The 24551-nt window shown below is 45.0% G+C and overlaps 1 protein-coding gene across 4 annotated transcripts in view; it reads right to left on the reverse strand.

Annotated features, from left to right (window-relative positions):
- Nucleotides 1–1975: 1975 nt before the first annotated feature.
- Nucleotides 1976–24551, reverse strand: part of LOC120947475 (tyrosine-protein kinase Src64B) — a 69854-nt gene continuing 47278 nt past the window's right edge. For 3 of the 4 annotated variants that reach the window (XM_040362834.2, XM_040362835.2, XM_040362836.2), the window contains exons 3-6: nt 8345–9789; nt 6593–6806; nt 6262–6515; nt 1976–6183 (exon numbers count right to left, since the gene is read on the reverse strand). In XM_040362834.2, coding sequence (XP_040218768.1) covers nt 5261–6183; nt 6262–6515; nt 6593–6806; nt 8345–8570 — 1617 coding nt within the window. In that variant the 5' untranslated portion in view covers nt 8571–9789 and the 3' untranslated portion in view covers nt 1976–5260. Of the gene's footprint in view, nt 6184–6261; nt 6516–6592; nt 6807–6944; nt 7251–8344; nt 9790–24551 lie in introns of those variants that run through there. The other variant, XM_049607678.1, reaches the window with a different exon arrangement.

Here is a 24551-nt window from a genome sequence, read left to right on the forward strand (position 1 = left end):
ACTACCTTGCACGCTACTACACACACACGCACAGACAGACACACACACACTAGCTAATCTGCAAAGGATCTGCAACACGTGGCAAAGGATTTGGTTTGATTGTAAGCCTGTCTGCCTGCTTCCCTTTAATAGCTTCAAATCTTGCGAGAATTACCCCCCCCCCCCCCCCCCACGGCGACGTTTGCTGATTATCATCATTTACAGAAAGCATTTTTCTTTTTTAAAAACCAAGGTAGAACTGGGAGGGGGGTACTAGGCATGGCGGAAAGAGATTTAAGTGCGAAGATTGCGCTATAAGGGGACATGCGTTTTTGCAACCTTATTTTGTTTGGTTTTTCCTTTTTTTTAGTGTCTTCCCCTTTTCTTCTTCCTCTTGTTACCTCTTTCTCTGCTTGTGCGGTTTTTGTTTTCTGTTCTGTTCACCAGTTTGTTTTTTTTGTATAAAATGTCTCCCACTAAGCACTCGTTTTAATTTGTTTCGTTTTAGTAAAAAATTCTTTTTTTCTCATTTTCGTTTTGTTCTTCTATTATTATTATTATATTATTATTATTATTATTATTATTATTATTATTATTATTATTATTTTTAGTATATATGCTACAAGTTTAATGTTTTCCTGCTTCCTTTTCCCCCGTGTTTATTTATTGATTTTGGTATGTTTCGGTAGTTTGCTAACTGTGATGACGTTCCTTCCTTTCGTTTGCTCCTTACGTTTTCATCTTTTCTAAAGGGACTTCCTTACTTCTCGATTAAGGGTTTCGTTATTTTAGTTGGTAGATTGGTTTACTGTGGTTTTACTGTGTGTTTTACGCCTTCCGTTTCTAGTTTAATGGGTTTATATGTATAGTGTTGCGAGGGTTTTTTTTTTTTGTTTAAATGTTCTGTGAGAAAAACGGGTAAAAGGGTTAGCTAAAGAGAACGTGTACGTGTATGTGTGTGTTGTGTTTTTCGCGCTTTGTGTAGGGGGGTGCATTCGATTAAGTTAAAGATTTTCCATTAAATCCCTTGCTTTTAGTATACACAACTTTCCCTGGCCCGTGTAAAAGATAGTTTCCCGTAAAGTGTGCATTAGTAGCTTGGCTGGTTTTGTTGATTGGATTACGTTTCATTATGAAATACCATATATGCGTTTTAAATTCCCCTCCAGCCTCCAGCATCCTCTCCCTTCCTTGGTCGGAATAGTTTTCTCCTGCTAGTAGTTATTGTGGGGTTCCCGGGGGTGTGCAACAGTTTGCAATTTTTTTCTGTATTGTTGTATTGTTTTTTGTTGTATTATTTTATAGGCGATTACTGTGTTGTTCTTTAAAAAAAACGATATAACAAGACGTCACGTATAACCTTTTTTTTTTTGAGGAGGTTTGAACATTTCCCTCCATTTTTCTACTTGTTTGTTTCAATAAAATGCTTTCCACTAAATAAAAAGATCCTCATCCGTTTCCGTTTCCTGTGAAGATTCTTCTCTGCCGATTTCTGGCGTACACGCAGAAGAAGAAACGGGAAATATGGCAGCAAAAATGGGTCAAAAATCACGCCTCAAGCAACGATCGTGCACTGGAAAAAGGACCATTACACAATGACACACATGCACACACACATCGAGGAGGTACTTGTAAAATGTCCCATCACCGCTTTCCTGCGCCATCATTGCTCTAAGTGGTCGCTGTGCTACTAATGTTCGCTCGTTCCGCTTCACGAGCATCTTCTCGCTAGATCAACCAGTTTAAAAAGGCTTCCAGGTAGGTAGGTGTAAGTGTATAAGAACGATGATGATGATGACCGACAAACGATGTGCGGTTTGTATGATCAGGACGAGCGCAGCGAATGATGATGATGCCGATCTAGGTTAGTGGTGGTGGTTGGCTTTGTGCTCTGTTTGATTTGGCGTTGGTTTTGGGGTGTCTTTTTCGCGTGTTTCCCGGGTTTTCCTTCTTCGTTTCGTGCTCAACACAACACAACATATATACACTTATGCGGTACGAGGAGTTTTAATGTGTTCGTTTAATTCGTTTTTGTTTTTGTTTTTTTATTACATTTCCTTTTCAGTTTTTTTTCCTTGCTCGCATCTTCCAATTCACTGCCTTCACTTATAATGTTCGCATATATCTAGTTTAATTTAGTGTTTACTTTATGCTTTTACTTACGCGTACCATGTAATGTGTGTGTCTCTCTCTCTCCTCCTGCTAGTTTCGTACATGGATGTGTGTTTGTGTGTTTCTACTCCCTCCCTTCCTAAAGGGTTTTTTCTTTTGTTATCTGTTTCTGGTATCTGAAGGGTAGCAGCAGCTCTTGGTGTGTCTTATCTTATGGTATATATATATATATACGGTGTGTCTGTGGTGTTTCAGCTTTTGTGTATTCCTCTAGTCCTAAGTATTGATAAAATTGGCCAAAACCGCCACACGACGGATGCCATCTTGGGTCTGGGACAGACAGTGTCCTTCTCCCCCTTTCACTAATGGTGATAACACACACACACGTCTTTGCGAATGTATGCGTTTATGCTTTGTATGTGTGTGTGTGGATGGGTTTGTGATCGAAACCTGTCGAAATGCACATGTTCATTATTGTATCCGGTTTTGTGTGGCTGTGGCTTTTGCTGTGTGTATGGAGGAGAAAAAATACCTACACACACATGCACACACTCTGTCTCCCCCTTTAGTAAGATTCGTCTATTTGCGCTTCTAATTCATTTCACACTAAAAAAACAGGCTCACAACAGCGAAACGACGTATCAAAAGGAGAAAGTGAGCCCAGAGATTGACAAACAAAAGGAAAAGACCAACCGATTGATGTGTAACATTGGAAGGAAGAGTTGGTGAAATAGTAGAGTAGAAACACAATCTATGCACCCTCCAACCCCCCTCATTTTGCTTCCCTCTTCTATGGCAGTTTGAAGACACGTTTGATTCAAAGATAGAACGCTCTACTACTAAAACATTTGTGCTCCTCGAGAAAAGAAACGTTTAAGGACGTTATGATCGCATGTAAATCACGCATTGTCATTGGCTTGTGGAGAGGCAACATTACACACACACACACGTACACACACACACATTCCGTAGGGACTAGAGATTTGCCTTCGCTTTCCTACAGCTTCGATTTTCACAAGCAACAAAGAAGCAATAGGTATAGCATGCCTGTCGTTGCAGTTGTTTATGACGCACACCATACACACACACACACACCCCGGGCGTTCTTAAAAACAAACTGGAAATGTCTTTTGTGTTGTGCATCTCTTCATACATGCTCTAATGCCGTCGGTGGCTTTGCTGCCCCGCTAAACAGTTGGAATCAAACTCACTTACTTCTCCTACGCGTCTTTTTGTGTGCGAATTGCTACAACCTGGGGCTTGATTATCCATTAGAACATTTTTAACTTGGCCTGTTTATTAGTTTTGTTCATTTTATGCCTTCGTATGCGTCCCCCGTTTTTGCCCTATTTAGTTTTAGTTACACATAGTATAAGAAGAAGGGGCACAAAAAAAACAAACAACAGGGCAGCCGCATTTGAAGGGCAACGAAGAGAACATACAGAAGAGAGAGAGAGAGGAGTTAGAGGGGCAGAGAAGAAGGAGGCAAACCTATCCAATAATAATTACACAAATACCGCACCGCACAACAAACCGAGCACTTTCCCATTGATTCAAGAAAGTCCCGTGTCCCTTCGTCTAACACGCCTTAGCTACACTTCTTGCTTGATTGGTTTGTTTTGACAGTTTCGTTTGTTGTCTTTAAAAATAAGTCTCAAAACCTACGCACGTTTACACATAAGTTTAGAATTAGAAGAATAACATTTGAACTTTGGTTTTTTTCTTTCTTTCTTTCATTTTTTCTTCTTTCTTTTCCTTATCGTTTTATCGTTTTCTGATTTTTACCCTAAAGTTCCTTACGCGTTGTGCCTTCCCTCGCTCTCTTTCTCTCGCTCTTGCACGATTGTTCGTCCGAAACGTACGTTCTATAGGTGTGTACTGTCCCGGGAGAGGGAAATTCAGAGGCAGAGATGTAAAAGAGCACAAAAACTTGGAAACAAATAGCTGTTACTGTTACTGTATGTATGTGTGTGTGTCTGCTGATTGCGTTTCACCATCCAGAAAAAGAGGGAACACTCTATAATCGTTTTCCACCTTCTCCTAGTTAACTTCTAACCGCTGCTGGGGGACGACACCTTAATCGCTACTGTGCTCGCGCAAGAGGAGCGTTCGTTTTGCGCGCAAGCTACATGTTTTCTCCTCGCTCTCTCTCTGTACGCAGCACATACAAACACACACACACACACATTAGCTGTCATTAGCGTGGGAGACAAAGGTCTCGAATTTCCATTAATCACTAACGATTTCACTGTTTTTTCCCCTCTTAAGCAATATACCACCATTTTTAAAACTAATAACGTTCAGGAAAAGCCTGTACCCTCACACCACACGTTCTGCTACTGGTTCTTCTTGTGTACGCGCTCGCTACAGCCCTTCGTCGTTGGTGGATACAGTTTTGACCAAAAACAAAAACTGCATTTTCACTTTCCTCCTTACCACACACACACACAACATGTAAATTTACACTATCGGGTATGAGTGTGTGATTGATTTGGTGTGGCATTTCTGTGTTTTGTGCTCTAACATACTCGCAGTGTGTGTGTGTGATCTTAAATATTTCACATACCTAGTAGTAACGGTTGCTTTACACATTTAAAACAAAATCTCCACCCCTCCAGCACAGCGAACAATGTCCTAGGATGCATGTCCTAGGCACGCACAAGCCGTCTTCACCCGTCCCCCATCCACTGACGGGAGAATCAATTTGTTGGCAACTGGAGCACTGAACGGATACACGCGTCAAGCTACGGTGTGTGTGTGGCGTTGTGTATCCTCTCTACTAAAGCAAAGATTGCAGCATCTAACTAATTAGATGAAATTGTGCGCGGAAACCTTCTGTGGCGAGTAGTTCGGAGGCTCTACCTATGATTATACCTCTCCTTATTACTCCTAAAATCGATAGCGGCTAATGATATCGACCGAAGGTAAGGATCTGACAACAACGCACACAACCAACTACCAAGCAATATTTAAACGATCGAAAGAATTGAAGCGTGCGTGCGTGGGACGAAAGAAGAACAGTAGCGCGCAACACGTGGTACGTTGTTTGTGATGTGTTCTTTGTCTGTGCATGCCACACACACACACACACACTCACACACATCTGGTACGATTCTTAAACCCTAATAACCGGGTGGCACACAACTCCCCCCTCCCCCCTTCCCCCTGCTTAATCCTGCACCTCTCGGTACGGCACCTCCGAGGTGATGGTAAAGTTCTGGAAATAGTGGTTGAGAAACTCGAACGTGGGCCGCTTGTCCGGTATCGCGTCCCAGCACTTGAGCATCAGGCTGTAGATGTCGTCCGGCAGGTGGTGGGCGGTCGGCTTCGGCATCCGGTAGCCGCGCTCGATCTGCTCGATCACCTCCCGGCTGTGCATGCCCGGGTACGGCACCTGCCCGTACGTGAACAGCTCCATCAGCAGGATGCCGTACGACCAGACGTCCGACTTGATCGAGAACTTGCCGTACACGATCGCCTCCGGTGCGGTCCACTTGACCGGGAAGCGGGAGCCCTGCTTCGGGCAGTACTCGTCGTCCGCTATCACGCGCGCCAGCCCGAAATCACAGATCTTTGCCACGTTGTTCTCGCCGATCAGCACGTTCCGGGCGGCCAGATCGCGATGGATCAGCTGCTTCAGCTCGAGGTACTCCATGCCGGACGCGACCTGCGCCGCGATGTAGATCAGATCCTCGAACTGCAGGAACTGGCCGTCGCCGGTGCGCAGGAAGTCGAGCAGGCTGCCCTTGGACATGTACTCCTGCACGATGTAGATCGGTTCCTCCTTGGAGCAGACGGCGTACAGTGCCACCAGCCGGCTGTGGCGGAACTTCTTCATGATGGCCGCCTCCTGCAGGAAGGCCTGCGTCGACATGGTGCCCTCGCGCAGCGTCTTCACCGCCACCTCGATGTTGTTCCGCCACTTGCCGTAGTACACCTCGCCGAAGTTGCCGTGGCCGAGCTTGCGAATTAGCTGGATCTCGTTCCGGTTGATTTCCCACTTGTCGCGCAGTTCCGGCCCGAGGTCCCACACCTGCGGCTGGGGCTTGGGACAGGGACTGGACAGCACGTGACACAGGCCGAGGGCATTCTCTGCGAGGGGTAAAAAGAGAAGAAAAAAAATCATTAAAAAACCGTAGCAAAAGTTCGCTCCAGCTGCCGCACACTCACTTGAATATGCCATCACTAGGGCCGGGAGCGACGGGAACGTTTGATTCGTTGCAATGTAGTAGCCTCCATTGTCCAGTGGTTTGATCTTGTAGTGCTTTACGTGGTAGCCGCGGCTTTCCTCCCAGTCTTTCACGGAGAGCGAGAACCCGTTCGGATTGTGCTCGGACGGACGGACGAGGAAGGTGCCGCGTGGGTTCTCGTTCGCCAGCAGCAGCTTGTCGGCCTCTTTCCGTGAGACATTTTCAAAGAACCAGCTGCCAAAGACACGAAAGGAGGAGTCATTTTCATTATTTATTTGATGCCAAATTGGGGGATAGAAGGTGATACACACTCTTCACTGTTAACGCTGCGATCCTCGGCGACAAAGTTCCACGGGATGAGCCCTTCCTGGCGCGTTTTCAGATGCACGACGCGCCACCAGTCGGATTCTGTATCGTCCAGCACCTCCATCCGGTCGCCCTTGACGAAGCTGACGTCCGTTTCCTCGCGGGCATTGTAGTTGTAGAGTGCGACCACTATCCTTCGTGTGTTATGACCGGGCAGAACTAAAAATAGAAAAAAAATTAAACAAAAATTAATCAAAAGACGACAAAGCAACACCCATACCCGGAAGAGTGTTATGTGTTCCCAAAGATGTTTTCATTTTAAGCAAAACAATAAATAAACTCTTGCTTTGTGCGTACTTCCGTAGTTTTCTAATGAGCCTCCAGCCGGCCTGCGGGATCATAATCGCAAACAATATTGCACACGCTCACGCAGTTTTGCCAGACACATCACATCATGCATCTCCTTCTGCTAGTGTGACCCCCGGGGTATGGGGTATATCAAGAACATAAGAAAGCGATAAGCAGGCAGGCCAAAGCTGGTGCTGATCCGAAACCGTTAGCTACCCGCGATTCGGTCCGTAAACACAAGCGCGCACACTGCCCCTGATGTAATCACCCATCAGCATCATCATCCACAATAGAGCCGCTGGCTGGCTGCTGGCTTCAATGGCAAGCGTGGAGTCGAGAGCGCAGCCAATAGATAAGCGGCAGCGGCCGTTCGCCGCGACTCGCTGCACAAGCGGCACACACACAATCGAACACCGGGAACAGGGCAAGGGAGGAGCGTTAACGCTCTGTAAATTCCACTTCAAAACAGTGGCAAACAACAAAAGATCGGTGTTGGTGGCCGTTTCGTTGTCTTGCGCGGGGCATTGGCTTGGGGCATTTCCAAGCCTCGCATGAGAAACATTGGATTTTGAACGTCGATAGCGCCAATTTGCGCCACTGGAAGGCGCAAAGACACAGGAAGCACTCATTAAGCCCTGGAGAGATGATGATAGTGGACGCATTGAACACAAGATTTTGATTGCATTCAATCCAAGTACCTGCAGTGTGTTGAAGAAGCGTCATCAAACTTGAAGTTCCTAGGAACATTGACAAAGGGCCAGACGACTTCGTATATGAAAATCCTGTCCAGATTAACATTTGCTAAAGCACTTCAATGTGGAGATGGGTAATTCTGATTCAGATTCATGACTCTTAGTTGATCTTTGAAATGAATGAACGAATCTGAATCGCCAAATTTGAGATTTATGAATCTCCATAGAATCATGAATAAATAAAGATTCGTGAACTCATGAACTCAAAGAATCTTGAATTTCTAAGTATTCCTATGTCTCTAAAGCTTCAAAAATCTCTGAAGTTTACCATGAAATGGTTTATAGAGACTAGATATTCATGAAAACAGCTATAGAGGGTCTCTTTAGTTTAATAAATCTATAGAAATTCAAGAATATGAGATTCTGAGGTTATTCAATATTTTGAATATCTCGGTCATCATCAGATATTCATAAATATTTGGAGATTCGTGAATTTTTGGAGATTCATGAATTTTTGGAAATTCAGTAATCTTCAGATATGAATCTTTGGCAATTCATGAATAATTGGAGATTCAATTCTATATTCTAATAACTAATCGCTGAAGATTTCTGTCAATGAAGCACAACACTACACTTCAAACGGCCCATGAAGTCCCAAACCTTATTGGAGCTCCTAATCGTCCCCAACTCAGCCGCCCTCCCCAACAGAGCACTTACGTGGTGTCGTCCGGGGCCGTATGATGTCCACGCCACCCTTCGGATGCTTTATGAGCTGGCCCCGGTTCGGGTCGGGCGTGTACCGCGAATCGATCGAGCCGCCATTGTTGTGCTTCGGGCCGCCGGACAGGTTCGAGTTGAAGCTGCTGTCGCCCTTCTTGTAGCCGCCGGGATAGGCAAGCGCTAGTTCCTGGTCCTGTCGCTTGCTGCAACATTTATTGCCCATCGTTGAACGCACAGGAACAGCGGAGGGCAGGAACGGAGTTAGGGAAAAAGGCGAAACGAAGCGAAACGATACTGCGCGATACGGCGCACGTTATCTGGAGTTTTTGCTGAGGTTTTTACTGGTCCACTTCACGGTGAAACTCAGATGGCGCCGCAAGCTTTTCTCATACACACTCGGTGTGTATCAGCTATCGGTGGTTGTTTGTGATGCTGCTCGTGTTGCTGCTGCTGCTGCTGCTTGTTTTCACGTCCGGCTGCCGGTTCGTGAACACGGGTAGTAGCCCGGTACCGGTGCAAACGTGGCCGAAACGCACGGACAGGATGATGTTGGCGAGGGCAACCGCGAGCCGGCCGAAACTGACGATGACAACAACAACAACCGACGTGAACGTGCGATGCTCGTTGAAGGAATCCACATTTGGGGGGAAAGGATAACCAACCGATGCAACGTGGTAACCAGTGAGCGCAGGTTCTTGGACAAATGGACAAGAGGACGGTTGATGTTTGATTCCTTATTTTTTGTGTGTATGGGCGGTCGGTCTTCGTTTTTTCGAGTTAATTAATGGATTCTAATTTCTTCTCTTCGTAGCTTGTATCTCCTCTCTCGTCGAACTAATAGCCTCTTCACATGATACACACACCAGCACAGCTATTCCTTTTTTCTCACTGTCAGTCGTGTAGTGGCGATAGTGATCGTTGCAGCTGTAGTAGTATTAATCGCTGACGGTAACTTTTTTCATTAGCCAACCCAGCGAAAACGCAAAACTTTCAGCGGACAACAACAACAGCAGTCAGAACTCCTCTACACTTTATGCTGCCTTGTGGGTACGAAACACGAGCTGTCCTTTGCTTGTTCGTCGACGGCAAAACTTTCCAAGCCCCTGATTGGGAGGCCACTACACACAGAGTTGTGTCCTCTTCCTTAAACGAACAGAATTCCTTCGGGGAAGTTTGTGCCGCAGCAGCAAGTATGCAAATCGGCGAACGACAAATTGCAACGATTCTGTTTCGGTGTTACGGTTGCCGGTGGTGCTGTAGTTGGTCGGTTCGCTTTCGCCGTGACCAGTGCAATCATAGTGTTAGCGTGTTAGAGTGTGTATGAGACAGCGGGAGTTTGTGTTTTTGGGGTAGAAGTTCTCTTTTAAGGTTGGTCGCTTCACTTCACAGGATGCCGGTTGTGGATGCATGTAGAACCATACGTGGAGATGTTCAGAGATGGTCTATTTTGGAGAAGGAAAAGAAGAAGAAGAAAAGAGAAATATTAGTATATAATGTATCATACTTGCTTAGGTTCTACAAATAAAATTGAAGGTTATTTCAAAGGTTTCTCCCGGTAACATCTTTCTCACACGAATCCCTTTCTTGATAGCGGTTTATTGAGATTACAAGCTTTGCCATCATCGGAAAACGATTCACAATTCAGATGTTCCTTGATTGCAGGAGGGGTTTTTTATGAATAAAACACACACACATGGACGTATCAACGCCCAACATACGAACACACCGCACTATACCCAAAGCACATTTTAAAAATGTAATGCCGTCTGGTGCCAAAACGCCCCCTTTAAAAATGAACGTCACGTCTGCGATGTGCTGCCGCGGCGGCGGCTCCGCCACACAGTAGCGCAGCAAATCGGGAAGAGGCATCTAAAAAGCATGAGCAACATTTGCACGATCGGTCGAGAGGAAGGGAAGAGATGTGAAGGCCTTGGCTACCACCATGCGTCGCGGATAACATTTTGTGCCGCGAAGCCGGGAGCGAAGATATCACACCGCGAAATAGCGTGGTAATTCTTGCACGCCACCACCGTCATCGTACCAGCGCACAACCGCAAAACACCACCAGCAGCAGTAGTTGAAGAACATTACAGCAGTTTTGGGACGGAGGCAGTGGGTAATGTGTGGCACATATATTAAAGAATCACACAACAACAAGCCCCGTGGAACTGGTCTCGCGGACCGGAATGGTTTCGCACCCAGAAACTAAATAAAACGACGACGAAGACGACCGTGTTTCCTTCGCTTTGGGGACCATGGTTGCCACACGGTTGAGGAATTAAAAGATGCCCCCAACCAAATGGGTCTTAAAACTGTGGCTTGGAAAGGTGTGATGGTTTTTGTGGTGATAAAAAGATCTGGTAGTTTACATTTCTAGCATTTTAAAAACAGATTTATCATCATCTCGAAGGGAACTGAAGGACAGTGATATGATTTTTGCATGTAATTTCAAATGCATACGTTAACCTTCAACAAAAAGGGTCCTTCTAAATTAGCTCCAGGCAAGTCGCAAACTCTACACACCTAGAAAAGGGACACACGCACACACACGAGAAAGGAACATTAAAAACGGAAAACATATAGCGCCGCCGTATGCGAGAGTCCGTTTACCTCCGGCCGCGTGTGCAAGCCAGATGGGAATTTGAATGGTTTCAAACAACCGAGAGAAGGGTTTCCCCCAACAGCAGCAGCAGCAGTTGATGCACATATGCACTTCGTGTGTCATTTGATCCGTCGTTGTACCACCAGCCATCGTCATATGCGTGCTGCATACGATTTGAAATCTGTACGAAACAAACACACAGACGAAAGCAACTCTGTCGGGCCACTGCACTGAGGAACGTGTACTGGGCGCAGGAGGATGATGGCGCCCGTTTGAGCCCGTGCATTACCTATACTGCAGTGCGGTGCAGTGGCGTAGGGTGCTGCGTAGAGACGGGGAGTAAGTGCTACAAACATATGCATTTTAATTATTGATAAATCCAGGAAAGAGTGTTTCCCATACCACGTGCGCTGACACCCTTCTCCACAACGAATCACGGACGCCAATTCCCTCCAGGTTTTATAACTCCTGGCTTAGCAGTACCGGCCGTCACTCACCGTATGTCTCTATGTAGAGGAATTGTGACATTAATTTTTAAATGTACCCGCAGTCATACAGACCTACGGAAACCGTAAACGGCAACTGCGGTAAATAAGATAGAAAACAGCGTAATTTTCATTTGCTCAACCTAATCATAACCTTTAGCTATTTAAGATTGCCCTCCCCTGTTAACGCTCTGATCTCTCTCCCCCCAAGGTAGGATCCTTCAACAAGATCTTAATGACCTCATGGACCTCTAGCGGATGACGACGGGGAGCCCAATTAAGGAACTCCTTGGAGGAGACGTTGACGTAAGTCGTCGGTGAAGCTCTTCTGACTTTCCTACTGGAAAGAAATTCACTAACAACCAATCCAAATACAAAAATGTATCAGATGGATCCAACGGCAAGTCGCCCATCACTCAGGATTTATGAATCGACACGCTACATTACGCGTCATAATTGAATGAGAGCAAAAATTTGAAGTGCTGCAGTTAAATTTCATCCCCCCCCTACGAGCAAAACTTGTCCCCAGCAAGGTCCCCCAATAGGTAAGTAGTCGCGTTGACAGACGGTGGTTGACGTTTCGTTACTTCCGCTCGGGGGTGCACTAACACACACACACACACAATCTCACCTCCATACGCATATTTAACATTGGAGCAGTAAAACTTAATTATTAAATTACACTTTCACGCATTTAAGCATTTGCACAACCGGCAACAATTCTTGTCGCTACACCAGGAGCAATGTTAAAATTGGCACAACGTCAAAGCATAAGCAATGCCACTTAAATTTCCTCCACACCTCATTGGCCCCCTGTGTTTGGCGATTTTGGAAGTAAACTTATTCGATTTTTTGCTTTCTTCTTCCTTTCGTTCTTATTGTGAGTTGTACCAGAATCGGGAGATGTATATGCAAGGAGAAGGAGAAGAAATGAGATAAATGACTTAAAATCGCTGGCGATACTAATAGACCTCATCAACGTCTATTAACGAGTCCAGTTTGGAGTTGGAAAAAAAGAATGTAATGAGCGAAATAAGTTTTGGGTAATAAAAGTTTGGAGTAGTGACCTAGTTCCTGTCCAAATTAAGCTGCTTCCCTATCGAGAGAGGAGTCTGGTATGATGGTAAAAGCATACGTAATTTTGAAGAAGATCATTTTCGACTCTGGTTCTATGTATTCCACTAGATTTATGTGTTATATGAAGTCTTCTAGTAGTCAAGCTTGGCTAGAACATACCGCCGATATTAATTAAGATATCTCTAGTAATATAGCAGCTTCTAAGAGGAGGAATGCAATGTCAGCCCCAACACAGACGCGCTGCTTAATGTACAGTTATTTAAACGCACCGAATGAGTCGAGGATTTTAATCTTCTGACTAGACTTCGCAGGGTTCTATAGCCGGCAAGGGAACTAAGCCGTTTTACGTTCGCGTTCGAATGCCAACAAGATGACCAAGGTCTTTCGCAACACGATACTCCTTCGCGATGAAATGCAAAAATAATCTGCTGAATCTACTTGATGATGTACGGATAGATGAATGCCACAGCCATAAAATACGCATCAATCAAGTCCGGGCAACTACGGGACAAGAGAGTGTGTGTACACGCATTTGGATGAAAATGCACTCTCATCAGAGAATGCCGAAAATCTGCTCCAAACGATATTTCAACGTCAGAAACGTTGCGCCCGATGCCGTAGTAATCCTGGGTACAACAAAATTTGGAAGTCTAATATCCTTGGGCGATGAAATGAGAAACAGCTTTACCATGCTGAAAGCTTTCTACTTCAAAGCTGACAGTACACCCACACAGGACGAAATTGACTAATTGGGCAAATGGAAACGATTGAAGACGCCCGGAGTGTGTTAGAACCGACGAACATCACCTAAAAGCCTGTTTGTGTTGACTCCAATAGGTTCTTACGTCCTTGTGTTGTGCTTGATGGTACAAGGGCTGTATTATTCTAGGCAACGGTAATAAACAAACAAATTCCACCAAAGTCCTTCGGCTCCCGCTTTCCAGGGCAACAGGTCGTTCAATGACGTGCAAATGACACCACACCGCGCCGTACCAATAAATGTCACCCCATTCGACACGACGCCACCGGAATCAACAAACAGCGCGGGGTGGAAAATTGAAAAAAAAGGAGATGACGACCGGGAAAAGTGAAAATGGCAAGGTGATTATAAATATTTTTCCTCATTAAGTTCCATAACCGGTGCGCTTATTGATACTAATACACATACACACAGAGCAAAGGATAATATCCTTTTTTCCCTTAGTACAAACAGGAAGAGATTGCGTCACGTCAACCATACCCACTCACCAACCTACCACTAATTATCGGTCATGTCAATAAACGTCGCCAGCGTAAAGAAATGAAACGAACAGGCAAGCGGAAAAGTTCCTGGCAGTTGGCACAAACGCTGACGCAATGTCGCGCAACAGATGGAGGAAATTGCACACCGGACGTAATCATCCTTCCCTGCGCCACGCGAGTGTTTCATACCGGGGCTCGAGAACCGTTGCTGCCAGGAGGTTGATGTTGTTGAGCACGAGAATTTACAGGATATCGAACAGGACAAGATAACAGCGTGACCCACGCACATAGTGCTGTGGGGGCGTTTTGCAGAAGGACTTTGGTCTGTTGTTGCAGGAGCGGGAAAAATCGGATGAATGATTGAATATTTTAAGCGGATTATATAGATTGATCGAACGAAGGAAGTTGTGCCGGCGAAACAGATTATCCCGTCGTCCCGTCTAACAGAAGCAAGGGAAGGTTTACGTGATTTGAGCTATCTTTTTGTTGCATATCAACCTAGAAAGTGCCCATCGGGATGGAAATAGTACTTAAAAGAACGACTAGCTACGTAAATGATAACAGGTCATTATTTAGAAAAATGCCAAATGAACAAGAAAACAAAGCATTCTCAAGCATAGTATGAGGATGGATTCATATTGCCAGTTAGCGTTGGTTCTTGAGAACCACTTAATAGTACATTTGGTAACATTCAGGATAGCAACAAGCTAGAACGTGGACAGAATCTCGACTGAATCGTTTATAAAACAACATTTAGTCACATAGAAATCTTTAAGGATTGAGGCTTTGGGATCGAATTTTACTGACGGAATTTGCACTTCTCCGTATTTCTCTCCAGCAATCTTTAGTGTTAGAACTTATAATAATTGAAAAAGATAGTGGAAAACAATTATCAGTATTAGAAAATATTGTTCCAAAGGTTTGTTTTCGTGAATTTAGTATTCATCAAGGTTCGATATGAGCCATCAAGTAATGCTGTTATGATCATAACGGTACTAACGCTCTTAACGTCACATACATAAACACATGCTGAAGTACTTTAAACTACATACAACCCCTTATGACGTCATGAGAAGGATACCGGACATTTCAAGCGTTGTTTTATTTCGAAGCCACTTTATTGTTTGAAAGTTTTGAAAGCAGCTCCAAAAGAAAGGCTATTATACTGAGAGCCATTATTCATATATTATTCTTTGTTTAGGTTAAAGATGCCATCATTATACACATTTCTCACCCATCGCATACCGGCCTCACCGTTTATCAATTTCGATTGTACATTTTGGAATGCCATTAAAACATTTTCTAAATGAGACATTCGAGCTGCGAAGAAGAAAAAAAAATGGCGCGTAATTGCTGCCACAGAACAAGAAATCCTCCGGTCGGAAATTTATGACAGATGGTAAGAAAAATGATCATCTGCTGCGAATCTCGGTGCTATACACGTCTGGAATATCTGATTTTTTTTGGTAGGATTTTGAGGGGACTGGAAGGTTCGTTTGCTACTCATTGCCATTTTTAATGGCCCTTTCGCCAGACGCTAAGGGTAATTTGTCAAAACGTGTCTTACACTCTTCTCCACCAACACTCATCCACACCTTGCAGGAAGAATATATATATATATATCGATATCACATTCAGTATCGACTCCCTTACCTGAGCACATACTGGCAGAGGTAGCTAAAGAGACAGAGAGAGAGAAGTAATCGTTGTCGCCAGCGTGATTGTCACCATTCATTGCCGAAAAAAAAAAACTACGCTGGCAAATAAATATACATATTCCCACCGGTCGTTATCGATCGATCGGACACAACACCTAGGCACTGGAGGCCGTGAAACTGCGATGGAGGAGAGAATCGACGCCCGTCATGGTGTCGTCGACGTCGTCGTCACCACCCTCTCTACTAGTAACGCACCACACGTTGGTCCTTCGAGCACGATGACAAATAGTAATATTTCATTTCCCAACATCCCATCCATCCGTGCACATTAGGAGTTAGTGGTGGCAGTTCGGGAAGTAAGCTATTTTTTGTGGCACAACACGCTACCACCACCATCATTTACGTCTTCCTAATCGTTTAGTTTTTCCGCTTGTGGAACGGTACAAACCGGTCATTAAGCGCAGCAAACACACGCGAGTTGTGGAGCACGTCGCCGGCTTGCACAATAATGGTCAGTGGAGTGTTGAATATTTGTCGTTCGGGGTTTGTTTTAATGCACCGAAAATGTTAAATCCATCACAACACGCTAGATGTAACGTGACTGATAACCTGGGCGAAGGTAACACATTCCATGTGAAGTAATAAAGTAGGTTACATGATCGAAACTAAAAGAACTAAAAGAAACGCTAATAAACACTTGAGCACACCTGACAGAGTAAAGTTCTCCTTTCGCACCAGGAGTTGGTCCCTATTCAGTGCACTCAACTAAACCACACAGCAGTAGCTGACGCTTATTCCAACAGTCTTTTGTAATGTCACGCCTTCACACTTTTACATCCCTTTACTTCGCACAGCTGGAAGTGGAAGAGCCCCGGTGGGGCTTGTGGGGGCGAGAGTTGAGATGGAAACCTTCACCTCGGTAGTGCCAACGGGGTCCTCGGATGTCCAATGGCGTGACAATGAGAGGGTTGACAGTAGCAGCATAAAGTTCAAGGTTGCCGTCAGCCACCGACTCCAAACAGTGACGCTGGGACAGGAACAAGTGGACAGGAGATAAGGAGTGCTCGTATTGACATAAGCATATACAGAGCTTTTGCTAAGCCGACAAACTAGGCTGGGAGGAGGGTTAACCCCGGAAGTGGGTGGACTTGTCTCATAGGGCAGTGACATCCTCTTTGTGGCGCGCGCGTGCTACTGATTCGTAATTATTCCGGCAGGGATATTTATTGCTTTACATGAGTGGGTTTGATTGAAATAGATTATTCTAGTTATCAGATTGTGTATCCTACTTGCAACAAAGGCATTATAAGGTCAATGATGTAGAGTGACAGGGTAACCACTTCAAGATTTTAACTAAGAAGTCGGTCAAGTTGTTCAGCCGTCCATTACTGTACCAAGGCTATTTCATCCCCAATACTCTATTCTGATATAATAAACGGTACAGGATATACATAGGAAAGCTGATAATTATGACGACTCTCGCTCTCTCATCACTGTTGGTTTAATAATTCAGTAAACAATCGCTTCAAGTACGCACAAATGGCACTCACCACATGGCGGTCGGGAAGGCACTTCAGTTTCGATAGCATCACCACACCCCACCGCGGTAAATCATCATCATTATCGACTCACCCGACTAGCTTTTCAAAGATACCGCACACCTCTTATACAAGCAGCAGCACCGGCAGTACACTAGGCGCAGCAGATGTGCGTACGAGGTCTCTCTTGCCATCTCCCCTCTCAAAAGGATAGCAACTAAGTCGAGTGTGATTCCCGCTGCAGGTGACGGTTTGGTCACCTCGATGTGCAACACCGCGAAGATACACACGCACAAAAAAAAGGTGAGAAGAGCTTCTTGATGCGACGGACCGACCGACGTCGAAGGCAACAGTCCAAAAAGGCAAACCAACGCACTACTACCACCTGTCGTGATGCGTGGCTAGATCAATTTAAAACGGACCGTAGCGCATTAACGGGGACTAGCTAGAGTAGCTCAAAGAAATAGGAGGAAAAACCTGATGCAAGCAAAACACACACGCAAAGCCAGCAAAGATGTCTGGCTGGAAGAGCTTGTGGGTGCGTGCCGTGTGTGTGTGTGTGTGTGTGTGTGTGTGTGTGTGTGTGTGTGTGTGTGTGTGTGTGTGTGTGTGTGATCGAAAGAAAATAGAGCCTTCTTATCGCTACTTTTTGTTTTCTTTTGCGTACAGATGTCTGTTGTTCCTCTTCTTTGGCTTACTGTTCGGGTTCAATCCTCTTACGGCAGAGCACTTCACAGATGCAGCGAAACCAAACACTGGTCCCGCATGTACACTGCACAAGACGCACATACACAAGGGGGGGACGGAGGAGGATCGTTTGTATTAAGAATAACGATGCTGCTAGAGCATAACACGATGCTTGGTGTAGGCACAAGGCTGCTGCTTTAAGAGAACAATTCCATTAATGCAAATACACGCAGATGATAGGAAGCTTGTGCGTGTGTACATGGGTGTGTGCCCACATGGGCTTCTGATGCTATTTCGGGTGCGCCTTGGAAGAAGAAGACGCCACAAACAGAGATCGGAACAAGAGCCCGATACGGAGGCGAGAAGCTTCTACGATGAGAAGTCGAGTGGGAATTTATTACCCAGACCTATGCTTATACCCCCTGGGGGGCGGCTGATGGCTGGCTTGCAGGAGATGGAGATAGCGAGCCAAAACCAATGTCTGGAGGGCATTAGACCTTAAGAACGGAAGCCCAGCAGTTGCAACAGGATATTTGCATTGATAATGTTTATTATGGGGAAATTTATTGGATGAGAAACAAAAACGGTACAAGTACGTTATTTGTCCCTTTTTTCGTGTGAATTTACCATGCTTTGCCCATAGAGCAGGCAGCTAGGACATAAAAGTATGCATCGTCTTCAAAAATGAAAATTGTTGCTCTCAAACCATACTCATAGAGAAATATTAATATTGAGCTGAGAAACTTAAAGCTTACTAAGAGAAATTGATTGTGTCGTTAAAAGGTAAATTCGGATTCATTTTCAAAATATTGCGAAAAATATTCAACATCTGAGATCTTTTAGTCAACTGATGAGTGCAGAGAGGGTTCAAGAATGATCTGAGGGAAGTTCAAGAATGATCTCAAAACATTTTCTATTAAAATGTAATGAACATATGATATAAAACCTTCTCGTTCACTGTTCTACAGTTTGATGAGCTTTTCAAAACATTGATTTGAAAGGTCCATTTTGTAAATACACCAAACGAAACACATCAGCGCACTAAGTCTTTGTTCTCAGTTTCGGAAACTGAAACCCGCGTTGGTTCCTCAGACATTGCCCAACTAATTTCCTTTCAATTAATTTACCATTAAAAGAAAGGAAACCCAAAAACGCCAATAATCAATGCCCCTCTATCCCTGTACAGTTGACTCATCACATTTTAAGTCCATGGTTTCCTATTGCTTTTTAGCTCCAAGACAACGGTCCAATAGACAGAACAGACGCTGCAGCGCGCACACACATTCATGACAACAACGCGCTCTTAATCACCCTAATGAACGACAGTATCGCACCGAAATCCTCGATAGCTTGAACACGGTGGGGAAGCGCCCAATAATGTGGAGTCTCGGACTATCTATCTGTTCGCCTAAAATCCCGAACGCGACAGCCAATCCCTGAAACGATTCTGCTTTAATCCAATTTCGGAAACATCCGGCAATGAACGGCGCGCCATCGAGAGCACACGCGCGGTCGCGGTCGCGGACACCGAAATGGAGAGGATTTTCATTTCGTTTGCTTTTCGACGTTTGTGATGGTGGGACCATCTTCACATTAAACCTCAGCCACAAGGTTCGAGAAAGCAAAACAAAAAAGAATTCCGAAACAAAACAAAGCGCCATTTGCGGGATTGGAGAAATCGCTAACATAGAATCACTTACGGCGAACAAAGTCGTAGCCGGGATTATCACATGCCCATGTGATCGGTGATCTTGGTGATTAGTAACAGAAAAAAAGGTTAAATAGGAAAAAAGAAACCGTTTGAACCGACAAAGCCATCAAAAGAAGAAAAGTTCAACGTTTGATGTCGTCTTTCAGGCGACATGATAATCATGTGAAATGTTCTTAACGTTGGGGTCGCCGCATGGTCTTCTCCATATCTCGATAACCTCTCAAAGACGCTTCTTTCACACTAAAACCTTAGCGCATAGAATTGCCTTTAAAACAAATGTTAAGCTCAATGCGGTTTCATGTGCCTAGACAGACAAACCCATCAGCAGAAAATTGAACACTCCTCGGACCCCATTTCAGCGGGGGGTGCAAAAGAGCAACATAAAAACAAACACTCCAATATAACACCAGTACCATATGTCTGCTAAGTCCGTCCGCCTATCGTCAAGATGGATATGTGTACACTGTTGTATTCGGTTAATTTTTGTGGACACACATTCATCCGTGTAACTCCCTCCCCTAGTCCACCCAGATGGTGCTGCCCCAGGACGGGGGGAAGACATACACTTTGCCTGGCGACGCCATAATGCGCGCGACCACATATTATCTCGTCGACGGATTAACCAGACAGCACCCAGAATACATCCCTACACCGTACGCCATCTATTAGAGACATTGTATCAATACCATTAGAAAAAGATGGGGGGAATGCTCAGGAATGCATGAAAACAGTTCAAACATTTCCATGGCCCGCATCATCAACATTTTCGTCGCACTTATCTGACCGAAATGCCGGTCGATAGGGTACTCTACTTGCCCTCACCCGAGAAGCCCGAGAGTGCCAGAGAGCTTAGATAGGAAAGACAAATAAAAACATAAAAAAGGGCACACGCACGCGATGCGCGTCTGCCAATTTTTCCAAAAACCCCGGGGAGCGGGGACGAGGGACAGCCGAGCGCTAATGTTTTAACAGTTGGCCACAGTGGGTTTCGTGTCAACAACAGCAGGAAATGCGTTCGCACCGAGAGTAGTCAGTCGGTCGAATCGATAAAATCGCATCACTCTGCACAAACACACACACACACACGAACTTCTGATGCTTTTTCCTCGAGCAGTTCCGAACATAAAACCCGTCTGTCGCTGATTATACGGTCAGCAAATACAATCTTCGCCCACGCCGGTACTGGGGAAACTGCCGTAGTTCACAGACGCGCAATAGAGCCGTGTGGCGATGAGTTATACACATCGTGATGACTGTTGTCCCTTAAAGACCATAAGGCGAGCAGCAGCAACAACAGGCTTTTTATACTAAAAAGAGAAATTGGACAAACCCCGACAGCGAGATAGGCTTTCTTCGTATCACTGATTGATTTTCACGCCAGAGAGCTGACGGTGGAAGGAACTAAAAATTGACTTTCAGATTTCATGGATGATTGTTTAACGCGTTGGACTATAATCAAATGTTTGAATTCAAGGCAGTCTAAATTCATAAACTGCAGCCTTTATAAACTCCATCAAATTCTAGCAAAGATGATGAGTGATGATAATCATTTTTCAGATCAGAGGAGCTGAGGCTTTCTGTGACATCCTCTATCTCGTCAGAAGAGAGACTAACAGAAACGATCATGCTTTAGTGCATTGAATTGCTTATCAAAGCTAATTATTAACATGTTGGCTTTTCATTCTGAGAAAGATGCCGCAAAAGAAAACTTCAGTAAAGACATCCATTAATTTCAATGAAATAGCCCCACCAAGATGCATGTTTTACATAAATAACTCATGTCACACAGCCCGACAAAAGCATTTACCCGTTCTTTCTAGAAATGGTTACACACATCTAGATAACACTCACCCTCCAACAACAGCTGAGCATTAAAGCAACCACTAATTTAATACCAATACTAGCCCTGCAGAATCAACCCCATGCGTTTGCGTCCTTTACCACCTCCGCCAAGTCTGTGTGTGGAAAGGCAAGTTTTGCGATTAAACGATTAAAAACCGTGCGATAGATTCTATCCCAAGGCACGTTTCGTGTCCGTCGCCGATGCAGCTGGCACCAAAAAAAGCGTTAGCAGGAGGAGGTCTCCGAACCACATTCCAACCGCAACAACATTTGGCAGCTGACCGAACGACCAGCGCGCGACCAGCTGCACACACGTGTGCCACCATCACAACCAGCGTCCAAAGACCGGGGCAGGCCGTTCGATGATAACAGTTATTTGCATTTCGGACGGACCTGGTAACTACAGTTAGGTTTCGGCCTGTCTTCTAGTCAGTCTACGGTTGGGTTGGCAAGAATTAATAAAAAAAAGAAGGTATACATTTACCCTGGTATAGGGTGGTCCCCAACCAAATTGCCACAGCCGTTGTGGATTCTTCGAAGGGTGACCACACGATCAATTGGTTTCCCGATGAGAGTGAACCGATAAGAACACCACTTTCAAATCGAAACACTGTATTGATGATGATAGCTCAACCTCAGACCCAACCCCCAGTCGATTTGTTCAGACGGTTAGATAGTATGCATCGCGTCGTGACCAACACGAACTTCCAGGCGGCTCCGGCACATCCTCTCGCAATGGGAGATGCAATCAACAACACATCAGCTGGTTTGGGGTGGGCTAATGTTGGAAGGTACATTGAAAGAACATTGGAGTACACGTTTACACACAGTACAGGGACAGTAGTCCAGCGGGTGGCGGATTTCCTGAAATCTACCGTCCATCAACTGACCTACATCTGGCCGAACATGGGCCACAGACAGAGGCGCTCGAGTCGTGATCGCTAACTCGTGTTGAAAGAGCGCAGCATAAATCAGCATACCCATGCGCACGTTGCTCATCACGAGAAACAACACACACGAGGAGCGACAGAAAGGGAGAGAGTGCGAGATCGGAACAGATATCAATCAGAAACCCAACCGTACTAACCAACGTACCATGCAAGATCGCACCGGACATCTAGCGTGATGAGTAGCAGCGCGCAAAAGAGGTGCACGCGAAAATTCATTCCCTGAGAAAACACATTTCTGCTGTGAAAGGAAAACAAAGCACGGCTGTGGTGGTGGTTGTGATGCTTGGTCAGCCGTTTCCGCTCCGAGTGCGTTTCGGTTTTCAATTATAGTTACACGATCGCTACCTACTCTTGCGCAAATCATCATGCCGTCGCCGCAGCAGAGTAGAAAAAAGAGCATTTAGGAACCATTAGAGAGGCCTTTTTCGCGCGCGTACATATCCATTCTTCATCGTTTCGGACCACTTGCGTGCGGTGAAACTGCGAAGAAGGGATGATCCTCGCGGACTGATCATTGTTTTTTGTTTGCTTCTTCCTTGGTTTACCTACCCATACGAAGCACACACTCCACTTCACACTTCTCCTTTCACCGGCGCGTGGTGTGGGGCTCCATCATCGGAATAAATATAGTTCGAAATGCGGACAGCAGCAGCAAGAGCCAGAAGGAGAAGAGACCGGTTTCCGGTGGTGGAAATGCCGTAAGCTAACCTACTAACCAAACGGCCTTTTGCAAGGTCCACCACATCTCGGCTTCATTTCGGGGAATGGGAAGATATAAAAAAGTATGATAAGCGAGCGGGTTAAGAAAGCGAACAACAACCTTGACGTTTACATTAGTGTCTGGAGCATCAATGATAATCTTGAATTCATCAACTCTCTCTCCAAACGAACATAATCGATCAATAGGAGGCCTCTTCTCGATAGCTGCCTCTATCGTAGTAAACACATTGAAAGCCTGCACACTTCTTTACTCCCTCTGCGGAACGATAAACACACAAACAAATGCGTTTTGATGTGGGATTAGAAATGCCATTAATTGGCGCTGTTTCCAAAACCCTTCCCAACAACACGCATATGGGCCCCAGCTGGGGCTAATTAAAGAGCTACAAACTACTTTGCTCCAATCGATTTAACCCTACCGACTAAAGGCCCTACACTCTCTAAACCGAACCCTCTTGATGTTTAACCTCTATTGCGCGAGCGGATCCTCCAGAATGCGGTACACACGTCCCGGGACGCTATCCAGACTGAAAGTAGCGCAAATACCAGACCGTTCAACACAGCTGGTTGGCCGTGATGGTCCACCACCAATACACCTCGCAGGGATCAGGTTTTGCGGGATCGTTCCGCAACTGTGCAATTGCTGCTCCGTTACGTTCGGCACCGTTCCGGGGGACCGTAAACATTCGAAACAGGGTTACCTCTCTATTTGGTACACCAATTTAAATATTACCTCATGATGGCGCGCCTCCTATGGAGATGCATCGGAAGGAACGGAAACCATTAGGGCCGAGAGTAAGAGAGAAACAAGAGACACACATGACGACGTCAAATGACGCTGATGACCCCGTTCGTGAGTATTGCTGGCCACTGGTACCAGGGCAAGGCGTTCGGTCGTTTCCGACCTATTTCTGCGGGCAACGGAACAGAGCGGAGATCTGCTGCTAATGTGCAGCCGATCGGTAGGGTGAATTATTGGCTAAGTTGAGGAGATTTCAGCAGTTACTGTTATCAGTAGGGGCATCGTGTAGTCTGTTATGTGATGTTGTGATGTTATTGTGATGTTATTGATAGAATTGCATTCAAGGTCACGATTTGTTGCAAATTAAGCTCCACTAGTTGCTATCAAATTAGCAAACTATCTACTAACAAATTAGCAACGATTTCTTGGAGAGATTCAGCTCAACTAGTCTATTTTATGCAGTCCTACTGCGCTCAGTTGCTGATATCCAATTAATGCATTTGGCTGATATAATTCTGACACATCTTTGTACAGTTTGTATTCTATACCACAAACCATATGGACGTCATTAGTCATCTTTATGAAATCCAAATCGAACCATAATCATCAATCGAAATAAGCATAATCAGTATTCTTTTGAAGTCTTCCAAAAACTCCTAAATGAAACGAATGAAATCCATCAGAACTTGATAACGACTGTGAATCAAACTCTAACCCTAGTCACTAACTTACAGAGCTTGTCAGCTTTATAATACGTCCAAAATGCTTGTAAATATCTCCAAAGTGACGCCATAGAAATTTAAATAACCAAGTCCCCAAAGAGACGCTTTACAACTCCACTCAATAAAGTGTCTATAGCTAGAGTTGGATGAAATGAAAGAACCAACGCGGATTTTTGTTTTGAGAGGTTTGATATTGAATTCCGCAATATTCTAACAATTTATTACTCA

This window comes from Anopheles coluzzii, chromosome 2 (assembly GCF_943734685.1).
Source record: "Anopheles coluzzii chromosome 2, AcolN3, whole genome shotgun sequence".
NCBI classification, from domain to species: Eukaryota; Metazoa; Arthropoda; class Insecta; order Diptera; family Culicidae; genus Anopheles; species Anopheles coluzzii.